Below are 22,165 nucleotides of genomic sequence, written 5' to 3'. Positions count from 1 at the left end.
AATTGTGCCAATAAAAGAATGAACTTCATTATTTTCTATCTAAACATTTAAACAACCAAGTCCCGACGATATTTGCTGATGATGAGCACATGCTTATAGTTAAGTAAATATTCATATATTACTTATTCAAGCATCTTCGAAGAGAATCACGGTAAAATAATCAAAGACAAATGAATGTTGCTGATTTTGGATCAACTTCTTTGATCTTTACAGTAGCTAAAGCAGTCGTTGATAAATAACTTCGGAGCTGTCGACTTAATGGATCTACTCTATAGTAATTCTGATAAAGATCTACACTAAGTATGTCGCGTATAACAAACTTGAAGATTCACGGATATGCTAGTCTTGACAACGCCTATATAATCTAGAATCGAGAATTCAATCCGACCAGAGTTCACGAGTGGAGTTCGAATATATATTCAGTAGGAAGTCGGTGGAACAATAAATTTGTTGTCTAAACTTGCTACTTATTATGTAGGACGCACAGTTCGGTGCTCCCAATGGTGATCTGATACGGATGCTTGACCTAGTGCCTTTGGCTATGGTGTGTCCATAGTCCAGTTAATCTTAGATATTCTAATAAGCCTTGTGGCACATAGTAAACGTCAAATAAGATATTCAATCTCTGGCACCCGTTTGCTGTTTTTTACCTCTTCCAGATGTGCTGCGAAAATATTATTGAAAATGTAAGTCCCTGTAGAAATTCTCATGTGCTTACTCAAGCAAACAAAACGTGATGAGACGCTTGTATAAGTTCATGCAACAGCAAGAAAATTTCGGCAGAAAGGGTTTTTGTCTTCAACTTTTTTCTAAGAAACAATACGCAAGCACGTTAAAATATCTTGAGATAGATTAGTTTTATAAGAATATATACATATTTAAATAGTTTTAATTATTTTTTCTGGTTAGCGTTTTTTTAGAGTCTACGAAAGACTCCGTAAACGCCCAATTTCGAGGTAAACAGGGTGGATTCCGTAATGATAGATCGTGTACAGACCAAATCGCAACTCTGCGGATCTTTGTGGAACAATCAATCGAATGGAATTCATCACTCCACATCAACTTCATTGACTACGAGAAGGCATTTGATAGCGTGAATAGGACAACACTATGGAGGCTTCTTCGACACTACGGCGTGCCTGAGAAGATAGTCAATATCATGCAGAATTCCTATGATGGATTGAACTGCCAAATCGTTCATGGAGGACAACTCACCGACTCATTCGAGGTAAAGACCAGTGTCAGGCAAGGTGCTTACTCTTACTCTTTCTCTTTCTCCTGGTGATCGACTGGACCATGAAGATGTCAACATGTGGAGGAAGCACGAGATACGGTGGACAGCTAGGATGCAGCTAGACGATCCACACTTCGCAGATGACCTAGCTCTTCTATTACACATGCAACAACAGATGCAGGAGAAGACTACCAGTGTAGCAGCAGCCTCAGCAACAGTAGGTCTCAACATACAAAAAGGGAAAAGCAAAACTTTCAGATACAATACAGCATGTATCAATCGAATTACACTTGACGGAGAAGCTTTGGAGAATGTGAAAACCTTTACATATCTGGGCAGCATCATCGATGTACACAGTGGATCTGATGCAGATGTGAGGACGAGGATCGGCAAAGCAATAGCAGCATATCTACAATTGAAGAACATCTGGAACTCAAAACAATTGTCAACCAACACCAAGATCAGAATTTTCAACACAAATGTCAAGACAGTTCTACTGTATGGGGCGGAAACTTGGAGAACTACGAAATCCATCATCCAGAAGATACAGGTGTTTACTAACAGTTGTCTACGCAAGATACTTCGGATCGATTGGCCAGACACTATCAGCAACAAGTTACTGTGGGAGACAACAAACCAGATTCTAGCGGAGGAAGAAACCAGGAAGCGCTGGAAGTGGATAGGACACACATTGAGGAAAGCACCCAACTGCGTCACAAGACAAGCCCTCACATGGAATCCTGAATGCCAATGGAGAAGAGGAAGTTTAAAGAACACATTACGCCGAGAAATGGAGACAGACACGAGAAGAATGAACAAAAACTGGATAGAACTAGAAAAGAAAGGGTAGGACAAAGTGGGTTGGAGAATGCTGGTCGGCGGCCTACGCTCCATTGGAAGTAACAGGCGTAAGTAAGTAAGTATTTTTACTCAGGTTTTAGCACCTCTAATCTTGTTAGTTTGTAAAATTATAATGTAATTCAGTATTAATACCACTTTCATAACAGACCTAATCCGAAAGCGGTGAATTTATCATGATGTGATTGCCTAATCTGTGAGATCTAGCGTGGAAGTCGCATCACTGTTCAGTTTGACTCATCGTATCGTGACATCTAACAATGATACTTAGTGCCTCTGGAGAACACCTTTGTGCTGGGAATAGAATAATATATTTAATGTAAACAGTAATAGGTTACATGTAATGAGCACGTCTGCAAAGCTGAACCATGCCATCCGATTGAATGAATGTCTCCACATCTACCAATGCCAACCTTATGAGCACGGTGGATCTGATGACGATGTGAAGTTGCGAATCGACAAAGCAAGAGCAGCATATTTACAATTGACAAGGCTTCAGCTTTTTCGGCATCATCTCTTGCCAATAATAACGGATTTTTTCTTACCAAAGGTGTCGGAATTCCATCACTTCTCTTAGTTCGTTTCCTTATATACGAGAATAACCGTTTTGGACTATTTTTACAATCCCTATTCAATTGTTTTAAGTATGCCTATTTAGCCTTACTTATTAACACTTTATAAGCATTCCTAATCTTACAACAGCTAGATCTGTACTGTTCTATATTGGTAGAGATGAACCTATTCAAATGACTTTTCCTGAGTCTAAGGATTTTCTTGACTTATACCAGTTATTTATTGTCTACATGGTACCTGTCATGGTATGAACGAGAATGTAACTGAAACAAACTTGCCTTTAAATATAGACCATGCTTCTTTACCTGATGAGCTAGTATCTACTGACCAATCTGTCTTAGCGGCACACTCCCGAATGGCTGATATGTTAGCTCTCTGTAAATTTGGGCGAGGCTTAACGTGATCGTTTATCATGTCACTGGTTCTAAAGGTGAATGAAAAAATAGCGTGATCGCTATTCGCTAACGGTGGAAGAACATTAAGGTTGGTAATATCCTCGGTCGAGTGAAAGATTAGCTAGTCTAACAAGTAGAACCTTGGTTTACACCAAAACATGTGGGTTAGGATACATGCTGTACTAATGCATGCTTCAGTACCGTTATCCGGAACCTGCTACCAAAGGTGTTTATAGATCCTACCGTGGTCATCTCAGTCCAACCAATGTCAGGTGCAATAAATCTTCTTAATATTGAGCATCTGTTATTTGCACTCCATAGCTGAGTGTTTTCTAAAATAAGGTCATCAGCTAAGGAGATTGTGCCGCGATAGATGACATCGAGTATGAATGTACCACATCAGATAGTCAACTCACAGCTAATGACTTCTTAAGTTCCATTATCATATGATTCCAAAGCGAAGGAGCGGATAATTATATTATTGTTATTGGCTACGTATAGAAAAACGCTACCTCCTGTCTTACATGACATGGCTATTAGAAAACACACCAAGTGGAGATTTCCTTTTTGAAGGGTTTCTAGTTCGGCTAGGACCGACTTCTTTCTTATTCTATCTTCTAGAGACATATTACGTCGGTATTGTCGTGACTCCGAGCGCTATGTAACAAAAGATCACGTTGCTTCCCCGACCCTAGGATTACCTTAGGATTACCTTAAGGAGTCTATACGGTGCAACCACCATCTTCCTTCTAAGAGGCCTAATCTAAGAGGCTCAAAGCCGTCTGGATCAGTAACATCTTATTCTAACAGCATAACATACAAAATCAATGTGAGTTAGGATTTGAGCATCTTTTGTTTGTGGTGGGAAATAAACAGACACATATCTTATGGAACCACTTTTTACACTCACTATATTGCATTCCTTCCCCCACGAAGAACAAGCAATTCGACTGTCTACATCTACAAGTACTGTCAACTTTTGTAATCAGATTAAGGATTAAAACACAATACAAACACAAGTATCAAAGTCGATGAGAAAGAAGGTACAATGAGGCAAAGCTTAGCAAAACTTCAAACCTTAACCGAAATATTTCGAGTTAAAGTAGACCAAGAACGCTATTTGATGCAACAAAAAAGCAAAAACAGTCAAAGATAGTGACTAGCTTTTTTGAAAAACGCGCTTAAAATACATTTTATGCTTGATGTGATTCTCTGAAAAGATGACTGAAAAGCAGTTGCCACATTCTGGTGTACTCAAATAGTTTTTTTCATATAAAGGAAGACCGAAATGAGTACTTAGGGCTGGAGTAATCTTAGTTGTTTGAACGTTTCACTGAGTGACATTAGCTCAGGTCGCAATTGGACTTGCTGTTGTATTCTCGTGATTAGTCAGTGCATTAATTTTGCCTCTGAATACGTACCAGTAAGTGACCTTAGCTCAATTTATGATGATTATTTAATATTATACTGAATATCAAGTACCCATTGATAGGGGTTATATTATGAAATATAGTAAATAGTTGTACGGATTTTAATAAATTCTTAGTCAACAAATGTGTGAAGCTTAAAGCGACCATATGGAGTCAAAGATGACATAGTGCATGTTTATTCCCATCTTTCTCACCTCATATATACTGTTCAGCATCACACTTTTACTGACCATGGTGGTTTGAAGGTTGTAAAAGTCAATAAACAGATAAACGCTCGAGGTTGGTCATCATCTATGACAACAGGTGATCTTTGTTGATCCTCGTGATATGTAGTACTGTGATAGTACAGTCTCCCCTTCAGTTTGCTAGCAAATGTAGATAGTTTGCAACTCGACACTTCCAACTCATATTAACCTTTTAGGACTAACATATGTGTATATTATCAGTGATCTCATTTATCGCTACGTCTTTTCTAATTGCTATTGTTTCCAAGGTTTCTAGTATTTGGACCGTATCTAAGGCTACGTAGTCCTGTCGGATGTTCAGTTTCAATTACCCAAGCGAATATTGGTGTAGTTATCTAACGAAATGGGATCTTATATTGATGAGGTTACTGATGATAATTTGAACATCTCTGAAGTAACACTGCAGTCAGACGCTTCTATGAGTGAACAACAAAATGCCCGTATGTATCTTTTACTTTTGTACTTAAGTCGCTATTACTACGATTTATATTCCATAATATTTCTCCCTTGTTTTAATGACCTGATCACCAGCAAAACTTTTATCAACAAGTGTTTAACTTCACGAAAATTTTCACAACTTACTTTCATACATTCCATATAACTCACATAAAAGTGCACCTCTTTTGGCGAGCTGTTTTTTCGGCATATGTATCCGTCCGATTCCTAAATTCCTGGAATCACAGTCTTAATGTATTTGAAAAATACCTCGTGCTTTGAAAAATCATGTTTGCTAATTATGTTCTTTTAACGAGTGATTCAGCGTTTGTATTGTGATCGCACAGCCTTCCTTCAATTTTTCAGTTATTCTATGGCAAAGAGCATTCAAGAAGGTTAAATCAATAGACCTGGACTCATGGAGCAATCTACCATGGGATAAATGTCCTGTTCGATGTGCCCTCAGACACCGGTACAGTGCAATCAAGAAGAAATGGGTTGTGGATGAAGTGCGAATCAAAATGGAATCGGAACCGTTTGATCGTGGAGCAATGCGGGAATGCTTTAGAATGTACGTACATATTTGGCGTTTTCACTCTTATGTCTACACGTTTCGTACTTTCACCTATTTTTACTCGTACTACTGAACATAGTCTAACAAAACGCGTTCTTCTATATCACCAACAAAACTGACTGCTTTCTCAATAACTTCTGTAGGAAAAAACAGAGTCAGAGAGCAACGGATACCAATGACTGGCACCATACTTCAAATTATGTGGCCAAGCGATACATAGCCCCTACAGACAAACAGATTTATTTTGACGATGTACGTCTACAAATGGAAGCAAAGTTATGGGGTGAAGCTTTCAATCGTCATAATCCTCCCAAAAAGGTGAGTTTTTCATTTCCTTTTTAGGCTTTCAGATTATCCGTGAACACACTTAATATTTGTATTTAACTAGTTTGCAGCCTGATCGTTTGTTTTCTGCTTATTAAAATAATAATTATTGACTTCGTTCAAAGCATGGTTTCTAACGTTCTCTTCGTGTAGCTCTTTCCAAAAATCTCGTTTTATCATGTCTTATGAGGGATTTTTTATTCGTTATATGCGTATGAAAGCCACCTATGTGAGATTTGCACCATCCGCGATATTCTGATCACTAACTAGATGTCAGTAGGTTGTCTAGTGGTGCTAATTTGAACTACCTTTAGTGCTTTATAGTAAGTCGTCTATCTAATAGAGAAATATATTGCTCAGTAGTTCCTTCTGAGCTTCTTTTCGGTTATGCGACATATCCATTAAGAATGGGAAATATCGTAGGTACTCTATCGTATTTGTTTTCAAAGGATTACTGGAATTTGGCGAACTCTAGTCTAAGTCTATGATACTGTAGTAAGTTCTACCATATTTTTTATTTCTTCCTGTGCCTCTACGAAACGTAACTACATGGATCGCTAAACTTATACTGAGTTCTACGTTGATATAATTGTCACTATCAGTAAATTTATATTTCATTTTGTTTTAAAGGTGGATATCTTCCAGCTGTCTGTTCTCGAATTGTCTCCTGACAGTTCTGTTGGCACTGAAAAAGTAGATTTTTCACCAGCATTTTTTCATATTGAACGCTTTATGGAAGGAGAATATCGTAAATACAACTCAAATTCGGGCTTCGTTGATGAGTGTTTACGTAATACCCCACAGGTATGTGTGCTAGGCAAATCGCTTTATTTATTTAAAGCAGTCATCATATTACAAAGAATCACTAAAACACAGAGATTATTGTAGAACCTTCTATCCAGTGTTCATTGTCTATTATTTATACGATTAAACCTAAGGCTTCCTAGTCCCATAGCCTATGTGTTACCAATGGTTTGGTCGATTAGTTGTTATTTCTTAGGTCTGTAGTTTTAATCCGCACAATTTTCGAAAAAACTATTTAAGTTCATAAACTTTGAGGGCTTGATAATTTGTTTTTACAAATATCGCTTAAGTAATTGGTCTATTTGCAACTACACAATTGTGAATGCATTGTGTTACTACAAAACCTAAAACACCATATTGCTTTCCCAGTGTACACTACTGTCGAGGCGAATAACCACAAAGTTGACAGCTTTGTAGCGATACAGCATACATGCTCATGTTTTTATTTTATAGGGCATATTTGATTGAAGTTGTTCTTCCAAGTACTGCGGCCATAGCAAGGTCCGACTCAATCCCCACGGCGCTGCTCGGTAGTTAGGACAACCTTGTTAGCCAATTTGAGCCGTCGGCGAGACCGGACATATCCACCATTCTGCTATGAACCGGACTAACTGGATTCCGATTTCGGGGTTCACTAAAATCTTGCGGGCTGTCTAATGTGTATGAGTACGTATCTAAAGTACATGACTCAGCTTTTGTAGTTTATGTATGTAAGTATGTGTCAAGCGGACACGAGTTAGCGCAAAGAACGTAAGCTGAAGCAACGTTTGCCCTATGTCTAAAGTCAGCGGCCGTATTCTTCAGGTTAAAGACAAAAAATGGTAGCGAATACTAGGCGAGTCTTTGCACCTACTACAAAAGTGACAGTAAGTTGTAGCGAATGCGTTCCAAGGGAGGGATAACCGTCTACCCTCCCAGGTAGGTGTATATACCTATAAATATGCTATGGGACGCATGAGTGGAAACTTTTGTTACTGGTGTGCATGTAACGTATATTCGCTCATAGGGTAAATATACCTGTGTGTATACCAAGGGATGCATGGTTGAAAACTTATGATATCCGTATGCATGTATACTATACTTGCCCCTGGGGCGACGCCGGCGCTCCAAGACCTGGGGGTATCAGTTTCTACACTCAACCACAACGCAGTGGATTAGTCAGCCTTGTGAAACGGAAACCATTTCCAGGAAAGCCAATAGGCTCCACCGAACAAGACTTGGCCGACCTCAACACGGCTAGAACGCCTACGTGAGATGCTTCTTTAGTTATTCACCCTGTTGACTTCATGTTCGTCCATCTCGACCAGTAATCAAATGTCTTTTTTGTCTTTATTATCTGCCTCAATTTTATTCTACGTACTGTAGCTAACATTATCTGGTCCGGTTGTAACACCGATCACATGGTCAGCTAAGTAAACGCATCGTTGGTAACTTAGTTATGCCCGACCGTTGCTGCTACCTTGACGCGGTGGTCGGGCTTGACTATCGTGATGAACCAATCGAGCTATACTGGCTGGGATAATTGTTCCTCAAGGTCCTACCATGCCATACAAGTCGGTTGAAGAGCGGTAAGACTAAAAGCAGCAAACCCAAGGTCCGAAGGCGAAGTCGTACCGCTGACTGTACTGAGATGTGACAGCAGTAAGGTGTTTCCTTCAGACAACCAGCATAACATCGATGCTGCCTTCCCACAAGGAGGGGTGGGGTTAGAAAACGTAGACCCTAAAAATGCACACCTCGCCTTATCCCACGGATTTGTCTCCGGCGGTAAGGTCCTTTAAAAGAACGGAGCTAACACAAAAACTACCCACAAAAAGGTCGTATGTGACCGACCTCAAGCAGTTGTCCCTTGGGCACTGCGGTCACGCTCTCAGGTCATTAAGACCACTTCTAACCCAATTTCCTTTTGAGGTACCTCTAGAAGAACCCTTCCACGGTGTGGGCAACCGGGAAGTGATAACTGCCCTCATACCTCTAACAGCACTCAAGACCACTGTATTCTTAATCAATCACCTTCACTTCCCACTATTCCTTCTACCTCAACTTTCAACACTAAACTTCCTCTTTCGGTTTCTTCCTTAAGTGTCACCATGGCTAACGATTCTAGTGCGCGAAACGCTGTCCCAGGTCTACTAAAACCTCGCTCCAAACTACACATTGGAGCCTTCAACGTACGTACTTTAAGTCAAATCGGTCAACAGGCCTCCTTGGCTAAGACTCTAGAATCTCGTACCATTGATGTATGCTGTGTCTCCGAAACACGCATACAGGATCCCAGTGTGGTCATTCACTTGACCTCACCTCGCCAAAATGGACAGCCAGCGAAATAAACCCTCCGTGTATCTGGCGACCCCATGACTAGTTCTCGTTGACTTACAGGTGTAAGCATAACACTTAGTACGAGGGCAGAACAAGCACTACTAGAATGGATCCCCGTTAACAGTCGCCTGTGTGTTGTCCGGCTAAATGGTTCCGTAAGAACTCGGAAGGATAGGGATACACGTCGTTGCCTTGTCGTCGTTTCTGCCTACGCTCCCACTGACTGTAGCCATGATGAGGTGAAAGATGGTTTCTACAGAAAGCTCTTTGAACTTCTTCAGAATGCTATGCGCTCAGACATAGTAATCGTAGCGGGCGACTTTAATGCCCAGTTAGGCAGCTTAAATCAAACAGAAAGACATTTAGGTGGGTATTTTAGTATTCCGGCTCAACGAACCGATTATGGTGATTGCTGTTGCAACTATGCTCAGACAATCGTTTATTTTTGGCAAACACTAACTTTAAACATAAGAAGAGACATCGCCTAACATGGCGACCACCTGCACCAAACCAACGATGGACTCAAATAGACCATATTGCCACCAGCCATCGTTGGAGAGGCTCGATAGAAGATTGTCGTTCATATTGGAATACTTGTTTAGACTCTGATCACGCTTTAATACGAGCACGCATTTGTCTGCGCTTCACTGGACGCAGGAAAACTACACTAAGAAGACCCATTAGGATTGAACTGGAGGACGAGAAATCCAAATGTAAATTCCAGGATTAACTGAGTTCACATCTAGGCAGTTCTGTAAACGAGACTGACCCAGATGCTGCTTGGAAAGACATACGAACAGCTGTGAAACACATCTATTAGTAATTTAAACCATAGGGTTCCAAAAGTCCGATGGATTTCTTCCAAGTTTATTTCACTGCTGGATTCGCGTAAATTCATCCCATCAGGCCCTGAACACTACGAAGAGCGTAAACAAATTAGATCCAGGTTAACGAAAAGTCTAAGGAACGATCGTGAGCAGTGGTGGGCAACGAAAGCAAAAGAAATGGAAAAAGCAGCGGCTATAGGCAACACCAGGTAACTCTTCAGACTAATAAAAGAAACCGGAATTAAGAAGTCAAGTGTAAGTGAGACAATCTCGGAAAAAGACGGAACCCTTATCTGCTCTCAACCCAAACTTTTAGAACGATGGGCGGAACACTTTAAGGAGCAGTTTAGCTGGCCTTCAGCTACTACACAACTTCCCACTATTCGCAGACAGCCTGAATGGAACATTGAAGTAGGTCCTCCGACCCTACCTGAAGTTCAGAAGGCTATAACTAATCTGAAACGAGGAAGAGCAGCTGGTCCAGATGGATTGGCTCCAGAGGTCTTTAGATATGGTGGCCCAATTTTAGCGACTAGGTTGACTAATATCCTGACTAAAATCTGGGAGTTGGACGTAATCCCATCCGACAGGTCACAATCACTGATTGTCCCAATATATAAGGGGTCCAAATCATCCTGCGATAACCATAGAGGGATTAGTCTGACTAACATAGCATCTAAAATACTAGCCTCAATAATTATCGAGCGCCTAACTAAGACTCGTGAACTGCAAACACGAGAAAATCAGGCGGGCTTCAGACCTGGTCGTGGCTGCATCGACCACATATTCACTATTCGTCAGGTTTTAGAACACAGACATGTTTATCGGCGTCCGACAATGATAGTTTTTCTTGACTTGAAAGCAGCATTTGACTCTGTAGACCGAGAGGTTCTGTGGCAGTGTCTGTTATTGAAAGGTGTACCTGAGAAGTACATAAACCTTGTGAAGGCTATTTACTCGAACACTACCAGTCGAGTGAGAGCTTATGGCGAACTGTCATCTGATTTTACAACCTCAAGTGGTGTCCGTCAAGGCTGTCCACTATCCCCATTTTTGTTTAACTTCATTATAGACCTGTTGCTGGAAATAACACTCTCGTCGACTGAATTTTCAGGAATTGATCTCCTACCAGGGGTCCACTAAGCGACTTAGAATACGCAGATGACATAGTCCTGTTTGGTGAAGACGCTGGCAAAATACAGAGTCTTCTGTTGGAACTCAGTAATAATGCCAGGATGTTTGGGATGCGTTTCTCTTCATCTAAATGTAAATTGTTACTCCAGGACTGGCCTGCGTCAACACCTGAACTAAGGATAGGGAGTGAAGTAGTCGAACGCGTTGACAACTTCACTTATTTTGGAAGTCTGATCAGCCCTAATGGGTTGGTGTCTGACGAAATCTCAGCACGGATTCAAAAGGCTCGTTTGGCTTTTGCCAACTTACGTCACCTATGGCGAAGACGAGATATCCGTCTATCAATTAAGGGACGAGTATACAGCGCAGCAGTTCGTTCTGTTCTACTTTACGGCTGTGAAACATGGCCATTAAGAGTAGAAGATACTCGTAGGTTACTAGTATTTGACCACAGATGCCTTAGAAATATTGCTCGCATCTTCTGGGATCACCGGGTAAGTAATAGTGAGGTTAGACACAGGGCATTAGGAAATGATGGTAAATCAGTTGATGAGGTGATGAATCTTCATCGACTGAGATGGTTGGGCCACGTGTTACGTATGTCTGAACACCGATTACCACGACGCGCAATGCTGACTAGTGTAGGGGATGGTTGGAAGAGAGTTAAGGGTGGCCAAACCAAAACGTGGCATCAGTGCTTGAAGTCACTAACTTCTAGTCTGAGCCACGTTGGCAGATGCAGACTACCTGGTTGGGGTCCGCGTGACTATCGTAACCAATGGCTGGAGACTCTGGGTGACATAGCTCAGAATCGATCACAATAGCGTAGGTGTATACACTCTTTATCTTCCCTTAAACCTTGAGATAAAAATTGCTTCATAACGTTCTTCCTTCCTATACTATATCCTTATATACAATCTTTCTTTTATATACTACCACCACTAAATGAACTATTTCTATGAATCCGGTGTTCATCTTGTTGTGCTCACGAGATATGGCAACTTGGACCGATGCATATGTGTACCTGGTCCTACGTTGTAGCTGACTGACTGGACTTAGTTATGGTTTTGCCCATTCGATTAAATGGTTTATGAATGGTAGTCAAAAAACCTTTATTATCTAAGCCGTTACACAAATATCTCTTTAATTTAACATATCCATTCACTCTTCGGTCGAGGATTACAGTTTGCATTGAGCACGCTTTATGTGGAAACTCATTTAATTGTTAATACGACTGTCGTTATCTCGAATATATCTTAGTTCGACTCTTGTATGCTGTTCCTTCACGATAGATCTATCTTATTAGTATTCATGATTCTAGACTATCTAGCCTAGTTTGTATTTAGTCATAATACCATTACTAAATTTCTGTGGGAGTCTGAGTAGAAATTTGTAAAAAAAATACAAAAGACATATATATGGAAAAACAAAACGATTTACTCAGTATTCTTAAGAACATGACCATCTTGCTTACTTATGAAATGCTCATTTCTTCCTAGACCTTTAGCCACTTCACATTTGAACGTTCTGGTCACCGATTGTTAGTAGTAGATATCCAAGGTGTTGGAGACTTGTACACTGATCCTCAAATTCATACATCAGATGGAGTGGGCTACAATGATGGCAATCTAGGTACGAGGGGTATGGCTTTATTCTTCCATAGCCATAGATGTAATCCTTTATGTAAATGGCTAGGATTGGCTCAATTTGATTTGGCACCCTCTGAATTAGATGAGCCAATGCAGTGTCAACAAACTGATCAAAATCCACCTAACCCTGCAGAAGAAGAAGTCAATCAAGTGAGATTACTTTGTTTTTTGTCAATTATTACGAAATTCCCTGTAATTAATATCCACTTTTTTCTTGATTGGTTTTCATATTTTTTCATGAAGTTAAAAGTAGCCTAACTGCTTTGTATTTATAATTGAAACTCACATAACTAGGTCGTTTTAGCTATCCTTCACTTGTTTAGATGTTGATTGATGAGTAACGGTAAAAATTATTTCCGTTGGTGGATGTCGAAAACGGAAAGTTTACATGTAGCTGGTTCATTTTTCTATACATAACTGTCTGTATTCCGAAATGGTTATAGATAGTTAAACTACATCATCTTCTAGTCTGTAAGCACTTCGACCAGATAATCTGATGTAAAAGTTAGTATAAAAGCTTATTGAATGAGCACTAAATTATCTAAAGTTCAGCTCACTAATTGAGTTGTTACTAACCGTTAATTGATAACAAGGTTATCCGTCTGTTAAGTCTCCTACTCCCTCCATTGCTTAGTATACCTCAGACACTACATCACTCGACTGGCCTCCAAATCAAAATTGCTATGTTTAACGAAATTACAAGGTCACCTAATCTGAGAACGGAACGAAGACAAATAAGCTAGTTATTCCGATGCGTCCCAGCCCCGCTAACTAGAGAGAGAAGGCCAAGTTGGGAAGAGGGAAATATATTCCACAAACACCCAGAAGAACGACAAGTCTAGTCGGAAATACACTCATTTATATATTGATTCATACATCCATTTTTGATTAATAATTAGAATAAAATCACATATGAAAAATACTTAGTTATAACAAATTCTGAGTATAGTTCATGTTAACTTAGTACAAGAATATCGTATGTTATACAGAATAAAATGTCATACGGGAAAACAAAAAAAATACTATCACATTGAATTAAAACGGAATTAATGTTGAACAAAAATCATAATGAGTAAATCCATCTAATTTTGACCTTTCGTTCCGTCAACCTGAATAAGAACGTAATTGTATTCCAAACAAAATTGCAAGTTAAACTAGTGTCATCCAGCAGAATGTCAGTGTATTCATGATCTTTCACAGAAAGATTCTAGAGTCTTCTGCAATTTCCCACTAATGCTGATCAGTTAAAAATGACTTAGGCAGAGTGTTTCATTTTGATCCTGTCTAGAACATATAATCAAATCTATATCCTGCTAAAACCTGGTCGCGGAATACATTAGACTAGAAAATAATTATTGTCTTTTTATCATTTCTTAATGTTTATTCACTTCATGCTGGTTTATTATGAGACATATACTAATTCTTTAAGACCATAAAATCACCATCTGTACTTCACTTAAGATCAAAATTAGCATAAATACTTATGAAAATTATAAAGTCTTAAAAAACAACCTTTTTTCACTAATACCTTATTTTTAGGTTGACCTGAGTACATATGGGATGTTTCGCAAATCGAAATTTCGTCGACGCACAATAAGTCTAAATAATCAGATGTCCTGTAAATCCCCATCTCAATTATATGGTCCAACAGTTGTTCGTTCATCAGAGAGCATGCTCATGTCGTTACTTTCTGAAACTCGCCGTCGTTGTGCTAGTGTCTCACTTTGTGATCATTCTAAATCCGTAGGACAAAGTTCGGATTGTGTATCATCTTTCCATTCGGTAGGTGACGGTCTTTCATTTGACAGCTATGACGCTCTGAAGCTACGTGAAACATCATGTCTAGATCCCCCTTTTCAGCTGTCCAGCCGCCAACTTTCACCTGATTTAAATATATCTGGTCAGGGACAGATTTGTCCACAACCAATACAAAATTTCAGTTCAGTTGTCCCCAAGCAACCAGATTCGAGAAACCGTGCAGCATCTGGTGACTCAGGATATGTGGGACGAATTAATTTAATCCAACCTTGTTCCGACTTACCTGTTAGTAGATCTCACGAAATCGCTTCTGGGTTCGATCAAAACTGTATGAATCTTAGTGGTGATTCTACCTCAGTTGATTTGTCAGTACGTATATCTCAGCCTAATGTCCTGGGTATGCGGTCCTTAGAATCACATTCATTAGTGGATGAAGCCTTTCCTACAGGACCAAATTATTCAATTTCCAATCGTAGTATTTTTATCCCCAAAAGACAGCGTAATATTAGTGAATCTAGTGATGTAGATGCGGAAGAATGTCATCGTGTGACAGGAAATTTGTTGTATCAACTAATGCATGAAAATCACAAACCCAGTTGTGCCGATCATCCTACAAACTTGGATCAAGAAATCGGCCATTCAATTCTTGGGCAAGTAAGTCTAAATTAAATTTATAAAAACCAAAGAATATAGTACATTCCTTTTCTTAATAAAACTAATCATACACAATCCGATACTTTGTCCAAAGTTTCCTGGAATTCAGTAAAATCCTTCTGGTGAAGTTATTTGACAAATAGTCATTCTTTCAATGAGTTTGTTAAGCAATACTGATAATTAAAACCAAAATATAATTTTTTTACCACATTATTCAAGCAAACTGTCCACTAGTTGTCGTCTTAACATCTTATCAGCTAATCTGGAACTGGTTAGTTGTTATACTTCCAGAAACTATATGAGGATCCCTTTTTTGTCCCTTTACTTTGGAAATTTTCACACTAACATAGAACCTTATCCAAATGATGAATACTTCCTAACCACTTTTCATGGCTAACACTGTTATATCCTAGGTGAAGAAATAAATACGGGTAACTTCCGGGACATATTAATGGACTATTATATATATATATATATATATATATATATTCTTATTGTTTAACTATTGAGCAATTAGACTGTGTATATCTATATTCATTTTATTATAAGCTTCATTTTGACCTATGAATTATTATTAAACGATTTACTGTTCCTAAATTATACTCAGTTTATTGATTATTGTCTCCCACGTTCACAGCCACATTTGGCTTGATCTTGTACAAATATTATTTTCTATTTTATGGTGTGATGTGGTCTGTCTGTCTGGTATATAAACAAAGTATGCTTGAAATAAATGATTCGCATAGTTGAAGCTGTAATTAGTGTTCTGGAGTCAAATTGGAAGGGCTAGGCGGACGAGGACTAATAAAGACGCTGGACTGTTCATACCAGTTGAACGTCATTGATTTGGTACAGTATTGAGATTAAAAAAGTATTTCGACTGGTGGACAATTCACGTGATAAAAAGCCGGACATAGAATCAATAACGAAATAGCAATACGGTGTTCTTTATTTTTTAAATTCATAACAAACACCATCTAGGTCCATGTGTTGTTAGTTATTCTTCTGAAAATTCCCATAATTTTACCTACAGAACGAGAGACATTGTGTGGCCTTTGGTACATTCATTAAATACCCATTCAACCTAAAGGTCCGTCATATTTGTTATGTATCTTTTTATTTGCCCATTAAATCCGTACCATAATCTCTAATTTTCCCAAAAGGTACCTCACAACCCAATCTTCACTGTTTAAGTCGCTAGATCCAAATAGCCAAAACATATACTGTAAACCAAGTGTTTATGTTTTCTATTTATCTCATTGAAGTGATGAAACTAGAAAGACTTGTTCCAGCTTCTTTTTTTAATTTGAATGGTAATCACTTCCATACTTCTTACTGAAATATCTGAATCAATAAATTTAGTAAGATCTTTCGAAGAATTTTCTTTCTATCTTTACATTTCTTTATGATTATAAAGTTTGAAGAGTGAACTCAAATTCAATCAATAAGTAGTAATGTTTGAACCACACAATTTTTATGATGTTGGAAATGTCACAATTTTAGATTGTTTACAAGAAATGTATTAATAAAATGTAAGTACATAAATAAGAAACAAGCAGTGCATTATATTTTAATATTGTTTAGTCTAAATAAGCATTTCTGGTTTCACTTTCTTTCTCTGAACATTTAAGTTTTTCCCCTCAAGTAGACTCGTTCTACTAACTCATTAAAACTGTTATTCCGATTATTTGTAGTAAACTAAAGAGTGGAGCTTTATTTTCTTATTAAAAAAAACAGATACATCACGAACTTGCTAGACTTCATGAAGCTGGACGTTTCATTCCAAATAAAGGTCATTGGTCACATGTAGGATTAGGAGGTGAAGGAATTTTCAACAAAGACTCTTGCGAAGTTAGTGAGTTCGAAGAATCGCATAACGAAGCAAATAATGACCCAGTAACTTTGATCGACTGGTCAGCTGTCCTATTTCATGAACGTCACGCTGCTCAGCTAGGCTGTCTGGAAGCCATGATCGTCATGGCACATTATTATCTTGGTTTACCAACTCAGCTGCTACTGGAGTGCCCAATAAAAGTAAGTTATTTTATTTCTTAACTCACTTTTCGTTAGATAATCATAATTATGGAATACCATTCACTCTCTTAGTTGCAGTTTCCGACAGACCTGAATATCACGCGCGAAGGCTTAACCTCTAAACCACTAAGCCGGCGTCCAACTGTGTTAATTTTTAACCTCAACCAATCCACAAAACTGCACGACTATCTTCCAAATCTAGACTGTTTTTATCTCAGCATGATCAATTTCATTACCTAACGTATCTTTATTTACCCCATAATATAGTAATCCATGTGAAATTTCTACATTTAGCCTCAGCACTCAAAGCCAGTTACGTTAAGAACTATTTGTCGTATAAATTTTCTAATTTCGAAGTTTGTTCCCTAAACTACTGGTCCACATAGTTACAGATACACTTAATACCAAAATCTGTAGCTTATCGCGTGAAATCAAAGTCTTTTACAGCTTTTCTGTATTTGCTTTCTTGTGATAAGAAAGACTAATGTAAACTAGGTTTGTCTTCTATCTTGAAGTTGTGGCATCAGTGCTTGAAGTCACTAACTTCTAGTCTGAGCCATGTTGGCAGATGCAGACTACCTGGTTGGGGTCCGCGTGACTATCGTAACCAATGGTTGGAGGCTCTGGATGACATAGCTCAGAATCGATTACAATGGCGTAGGTGTATACAGTCTTTGTCTTCCCTTAAACCTTGAGATTAAAATTGCTTCATATCTGTCTTTCTTCCTGTACTATATCCTTATATACAATCTTTCTCGTTTATATTACCACCACTAAATTAACTACTTTTATGAATTCGGTGTTCATCATGTTGTGCCGATGAGGTATGGCAACTTGGACCGATTCATATATGCGCTTGGTCCTACGTTGTAGCTGACTGAAGGTCTATCCATATCTCATGTGGTAAATATAATTTATGTTGATTCCAAAAATCAGTATTTACGTAGATTTAGGGTCCTTCAAACATATAATTAACAAATATTTAGATACTCCACCACCTTAACCTTATGTTTATTAATAAATCTTTCGCTTATCAGCCGGATCCAAGTGATATCCGTATTGGTATCGATCATCTCTGGCGTGCTGCAGAAGGTGGTGATCGTCGATGCATGATCCTACTCGCTCGCTATCTAGATTTGTCAGTTAATTTCCTAAATCCAGAACATCAATTCAACTTCACAACAACCTCGCGTGATATACTTATGCTTCCTGCTTTACAGTCGTTTCTTAACAACGATAGTCATTCATTACTTTCCTCCATATCCCCTGATTCGTGGTCCGAAGCTGTAGTGTGGTATAAACGAGCAGTCGATAGTGCGATGGGTTCATCCACTTCCGGTGATGGGTGTACAGATGAAGGTTTAGATGCGGAAGGTCACTACGATGCTGCTGAAGATTTGTTACCAGTTTATCGTATTTTGGCTCGTATGGCTGAAATGTATTCTGTCGGTGGCTTCGGTCTTAAACAAAATTTTTCTTTAGCTGGTAAGTTTCTACTTGTAAAATTTGATATTTCGCGTTGTTTAACAAAGTAGTAGAGTTTGTCAATGGATACAGTATACTGGTAATAATTATTATTTCGTCCACCTTGTTGCTTTAAGAAACTCAAGTAGATTGAGAATCCCACGATTTACAGAATAAAATGAATTCATTTTATTTAGAGGCTTCTCATCAGGTACAAATTACTTCAAGCTACGATAACTAATATTATTATGAACAAAGTTGTTCATTCCTTAATCAGTAAAGAGAAGTTTAATGCAACACAGAAAGACATGAGAAGTAGGAAGAATACAAGGCGTATTCAACATAATTATTAAGAGTGAATAGTGTTTGTATGTTAAAAATGAAGTCATATAACGAAATAGGTATCATTACCAAGTTTTGATTTGATAATTTTGAATAAATTGAGCATTGGGTAGATTGTTATAAATAAATAATATATTTGTAATATCCCAATGAGTAGAAAAATTAGATTTTCTGACGTTTCGTGACTCAGTGTAAGCCACTTCTTCAGAGAATAAATAACCAAATTAACATTAATCCACGAAACGTCAGAAAATCTAATTTTTCTACTCATTGGGATATTACAAATATATTATTTATTCATATAACGAAATTTTTTGTGTCATAGATAATGATCAACAAACAAGATGAAAAAACATCAACAAGTTAGTGAATGTAAAATCAAACCACCTAGTTAATATAAAATTGAGAGCTTGTGGAATAGTTAAACGTTACACCACTATAGTTATTTTACGTGGCAATGAAAAGTTTACCACACTTACTGTGTACAGTGGTCTGGCCGAAAACGCTTTATGGTGGTAGTCTCCGTTAATTATCTTGAGTGCCTTTTTGATATCGAGTTCATGTTCACTGTACATTAAGTGTTCAGTCATCTCACTTGTAAACACTTTACTTTTCTTCGTTTCGAACTACACTGATGTATAGAAAACTTTGTTCATAATAATACTAGTAATCCTAACGTCAAGCCGTTCTCGCCTGCTCAGAAGCCTTGAAATATAATGAATTCATTTTATTCTGTAAATTTTTCGTTCTCGCTTTATTCAAGTATTATTATTACATCGAAGGCTGAATGCTTAAAAATCGTTAAGTGTTATAAATTAGTTTATTCGTTCGAAGAGACTTGTTTGTTGTTTTTAGTTTACCATTGTAGCTAATATAATTATTATTTATTTCTTTTTCCTTCTGTTAAATTTTTGTGTACTGAAGTAAAGTGTAAGGACCTAGACTGTTCTCTATGTATGTCAAATCCTACGTTGTTTTTTTATTCAATGATTTTTGAACAAACGGTCTTCTATAGGTGTATAGACCTAAAAAAGATATAATGAAGGTATAAGTTGTGTAACAGTTTGGTTCAGTCCCTGTTTTAATATTTTCATCAAATATCTTCCAATTACTTGTTCCTCTGTTATGAATAATTAGCTAGGTGAATTAAGCTGGGTAAATCACCAATACTTTTATTTACAGCCTAATGTTTAGAAACGGTTGAATCTCATAACAACATTCGTATACTGATAACTACCATCGTAATACCTTTTTCTATATATGAAAATATTCAGTCATACAAATCATTTATTGTCAAACAGATTATGTGGAATGTCTTTGACTATCTGATGTTGACAAGATAATACAATTCAAGTTGTCATTGACCAAAAGATGGCAACTATGAGGAAACAAGTGCGTTATTCACTAACTTATTTAATTGTCGTACTACTAAGAAGCACAATTATAAACTTGACGACTCATGTCGTCACAGAAAAAAAATACAGTTATCTGCATTGCAACAAAAACTATGCAGCAAACAATAAAAGAAAAGTGTTAATGCAAATCTTCTGGATATGGGCATCAAATTCATTTCTGTATGCAACATTATCTTGTTTGTTTTTTCTATTAATCATCTATGTTTTGAGTTTATAGCCTGATGAAAAATGTTATTCATAAGCAATCAATCAGTGTCGAAAATTAAACGTTGACAATAAATTGTTTATAGGAAGTTGTATAACTTGTCACTTCTGTTTTCTGAACTATTCAACCGGATCTGTTGTAAGATAGTAACTCACCGAAGACAATGGTGGATGTGTCGCTCAATTTCATAGATCGGTTGAAGTTAGACTCAGTGGTCTAGAGGCTAAGCGCTCGCGCGTGAGACTGATAGGTCCTGGGTTCGAATCTCGCGAGGCTGGATCGTGGGTGCACACTGCTGAGGAGTCCCGCAATAGGACGAAACGGCCATCCAATGCTTTCAGGTTTTTTCATGGTGGTCTAGCTTCAATTGACTCATGATCTCAACTATTGAAAATAATTTGAATCCAAGAGTTCCTGAATACTTAAATGTAGTTTTGTATTACAAGTTATGATTTAGCTCAATATTATCCGCGTTTACTTTATAGCTTAAAGACTAATTAATATTATTCTATGTAGTCACTGTAGTTTTCATTACAACTTATACTGTGTGTAGGTGTTCATCTAGGACAGTGGTATAACAATCTATTTATCCCTACAAGTTTAAGGTGTAAAATTCTGAAGAATAAAATACAATCAATAACGTTCATTTTTCTAACCTTGATTGTATAACTTTTTCCTCTAAGAACTTACATTGTAACCATATAATTTATTTTGTTTTTGGATTTTCCGTCAAGTTTTTACGTCCAAAATAAATCTCAACCTTAGCAATATAACGAAAGATGACTTAGAACTTTTTTCCTTCACTTCTAATTTATTTTGTTTTCAGGAGATCTATTCACTCAAGCTGCAGAAATTGCGTCTAGTGCTTTACAGGGTCGTTTGGCTGCAAGATATTTTGAGTTAGCAGATGAAGCATACTTAACAAATGAACAAATTACAAACTGATAGGAAGTATATTTTGACTTCATAGGCGTCACAAGGCATGATTTAATATAATATATCCCTGTGTGCTGTTCATACAGTTATAGACATCAGTACTTGTATCACTTTTTTACTCTTTTGATCAATTAAAATGTTTTTTACGATCCATAACACAGTAGTTTTGATACTATCTTTATTTGGATTAATGTTGCAGTTTTTTATCCTACAGTCATCTGGTTGTATTACTTTTTTGGTGCTTGTTATATTTCAATACACATTTTTCATTTATATCATTTTGTCATTATCTTAGGTTTTTACCACATGTTCGATCAATGTTTTACGAATAGCTGCTGTTTCTGACCATATCTAATGTTATTACATCCGTTTCTAGTTTACTCAGTCAAAATTGCAACATGTGTTTCGTTAGTTTCAAGAATTCTTGTTATGTTGAAGATGTATGTATTACTTAATTACTTACGCCTGTTACCCTGGCGGAGGAGTATAGGCCGCCCACCAGCACTTTCCATCCATATACTTTAATTTCATTTTTATCTACAAAACTGAGTATCAG

General features: G+C 37.7%; 1 protein-coding gene across 1 annotated transcript; it reads left to right on the top strand.

Moving 5' to 3' along the window:
* Window positions 1-5,078: 5,078 nt before the first annotated feature.
* Smp_072980 (putative eukaryotic elongation factor 2 kinase (eef-2 kinase)) lies at window positions 5,079-21,618 on the top strand (the record flags this gene model as incomplete). Its single annotated transcript, XM_018793789.1, has 9 exons — window positions 5,079-5,175; window positions 5,537-5,741; window positions 5,888-6,062; window positions 6,699-6,872; window positions 12,652-12,951; window positions 14,341-15,213; window positions 16,951-17,247; window positions 18,468-18,732; window positions 21,500-21,618. The coding sequence occupies 9 exons, from the start codon at window positions 5,079-5,081 to the stop codon at window positions 21,616-21,618; spliced, it is 2,505 nt and encodes an 834-aa protein (XP_018648266.1).
* Window positions 21,619-22,165: the final 547 nt, after the last annotated feature.

This window comes from Schistosoma mansoni, chromosome 1, assembly GCF_000237925.1.
Source record: "Schistosoma mansoni strain Puerto Rico chromosome 1, complete genome".
Classification (NCBI taxonomy): Eukaryota; Metazoa; Platyhelminthes; class Trematoda; order Strigeidida; family Schistosomatidae; genus Schistosoma; species Schistosoma mansoni.
The sequence above is the reverse complement of the archived record's forward strand: the minus strand, read 5'-3'. Positions and strand labels throughout refer to the sequence as shown.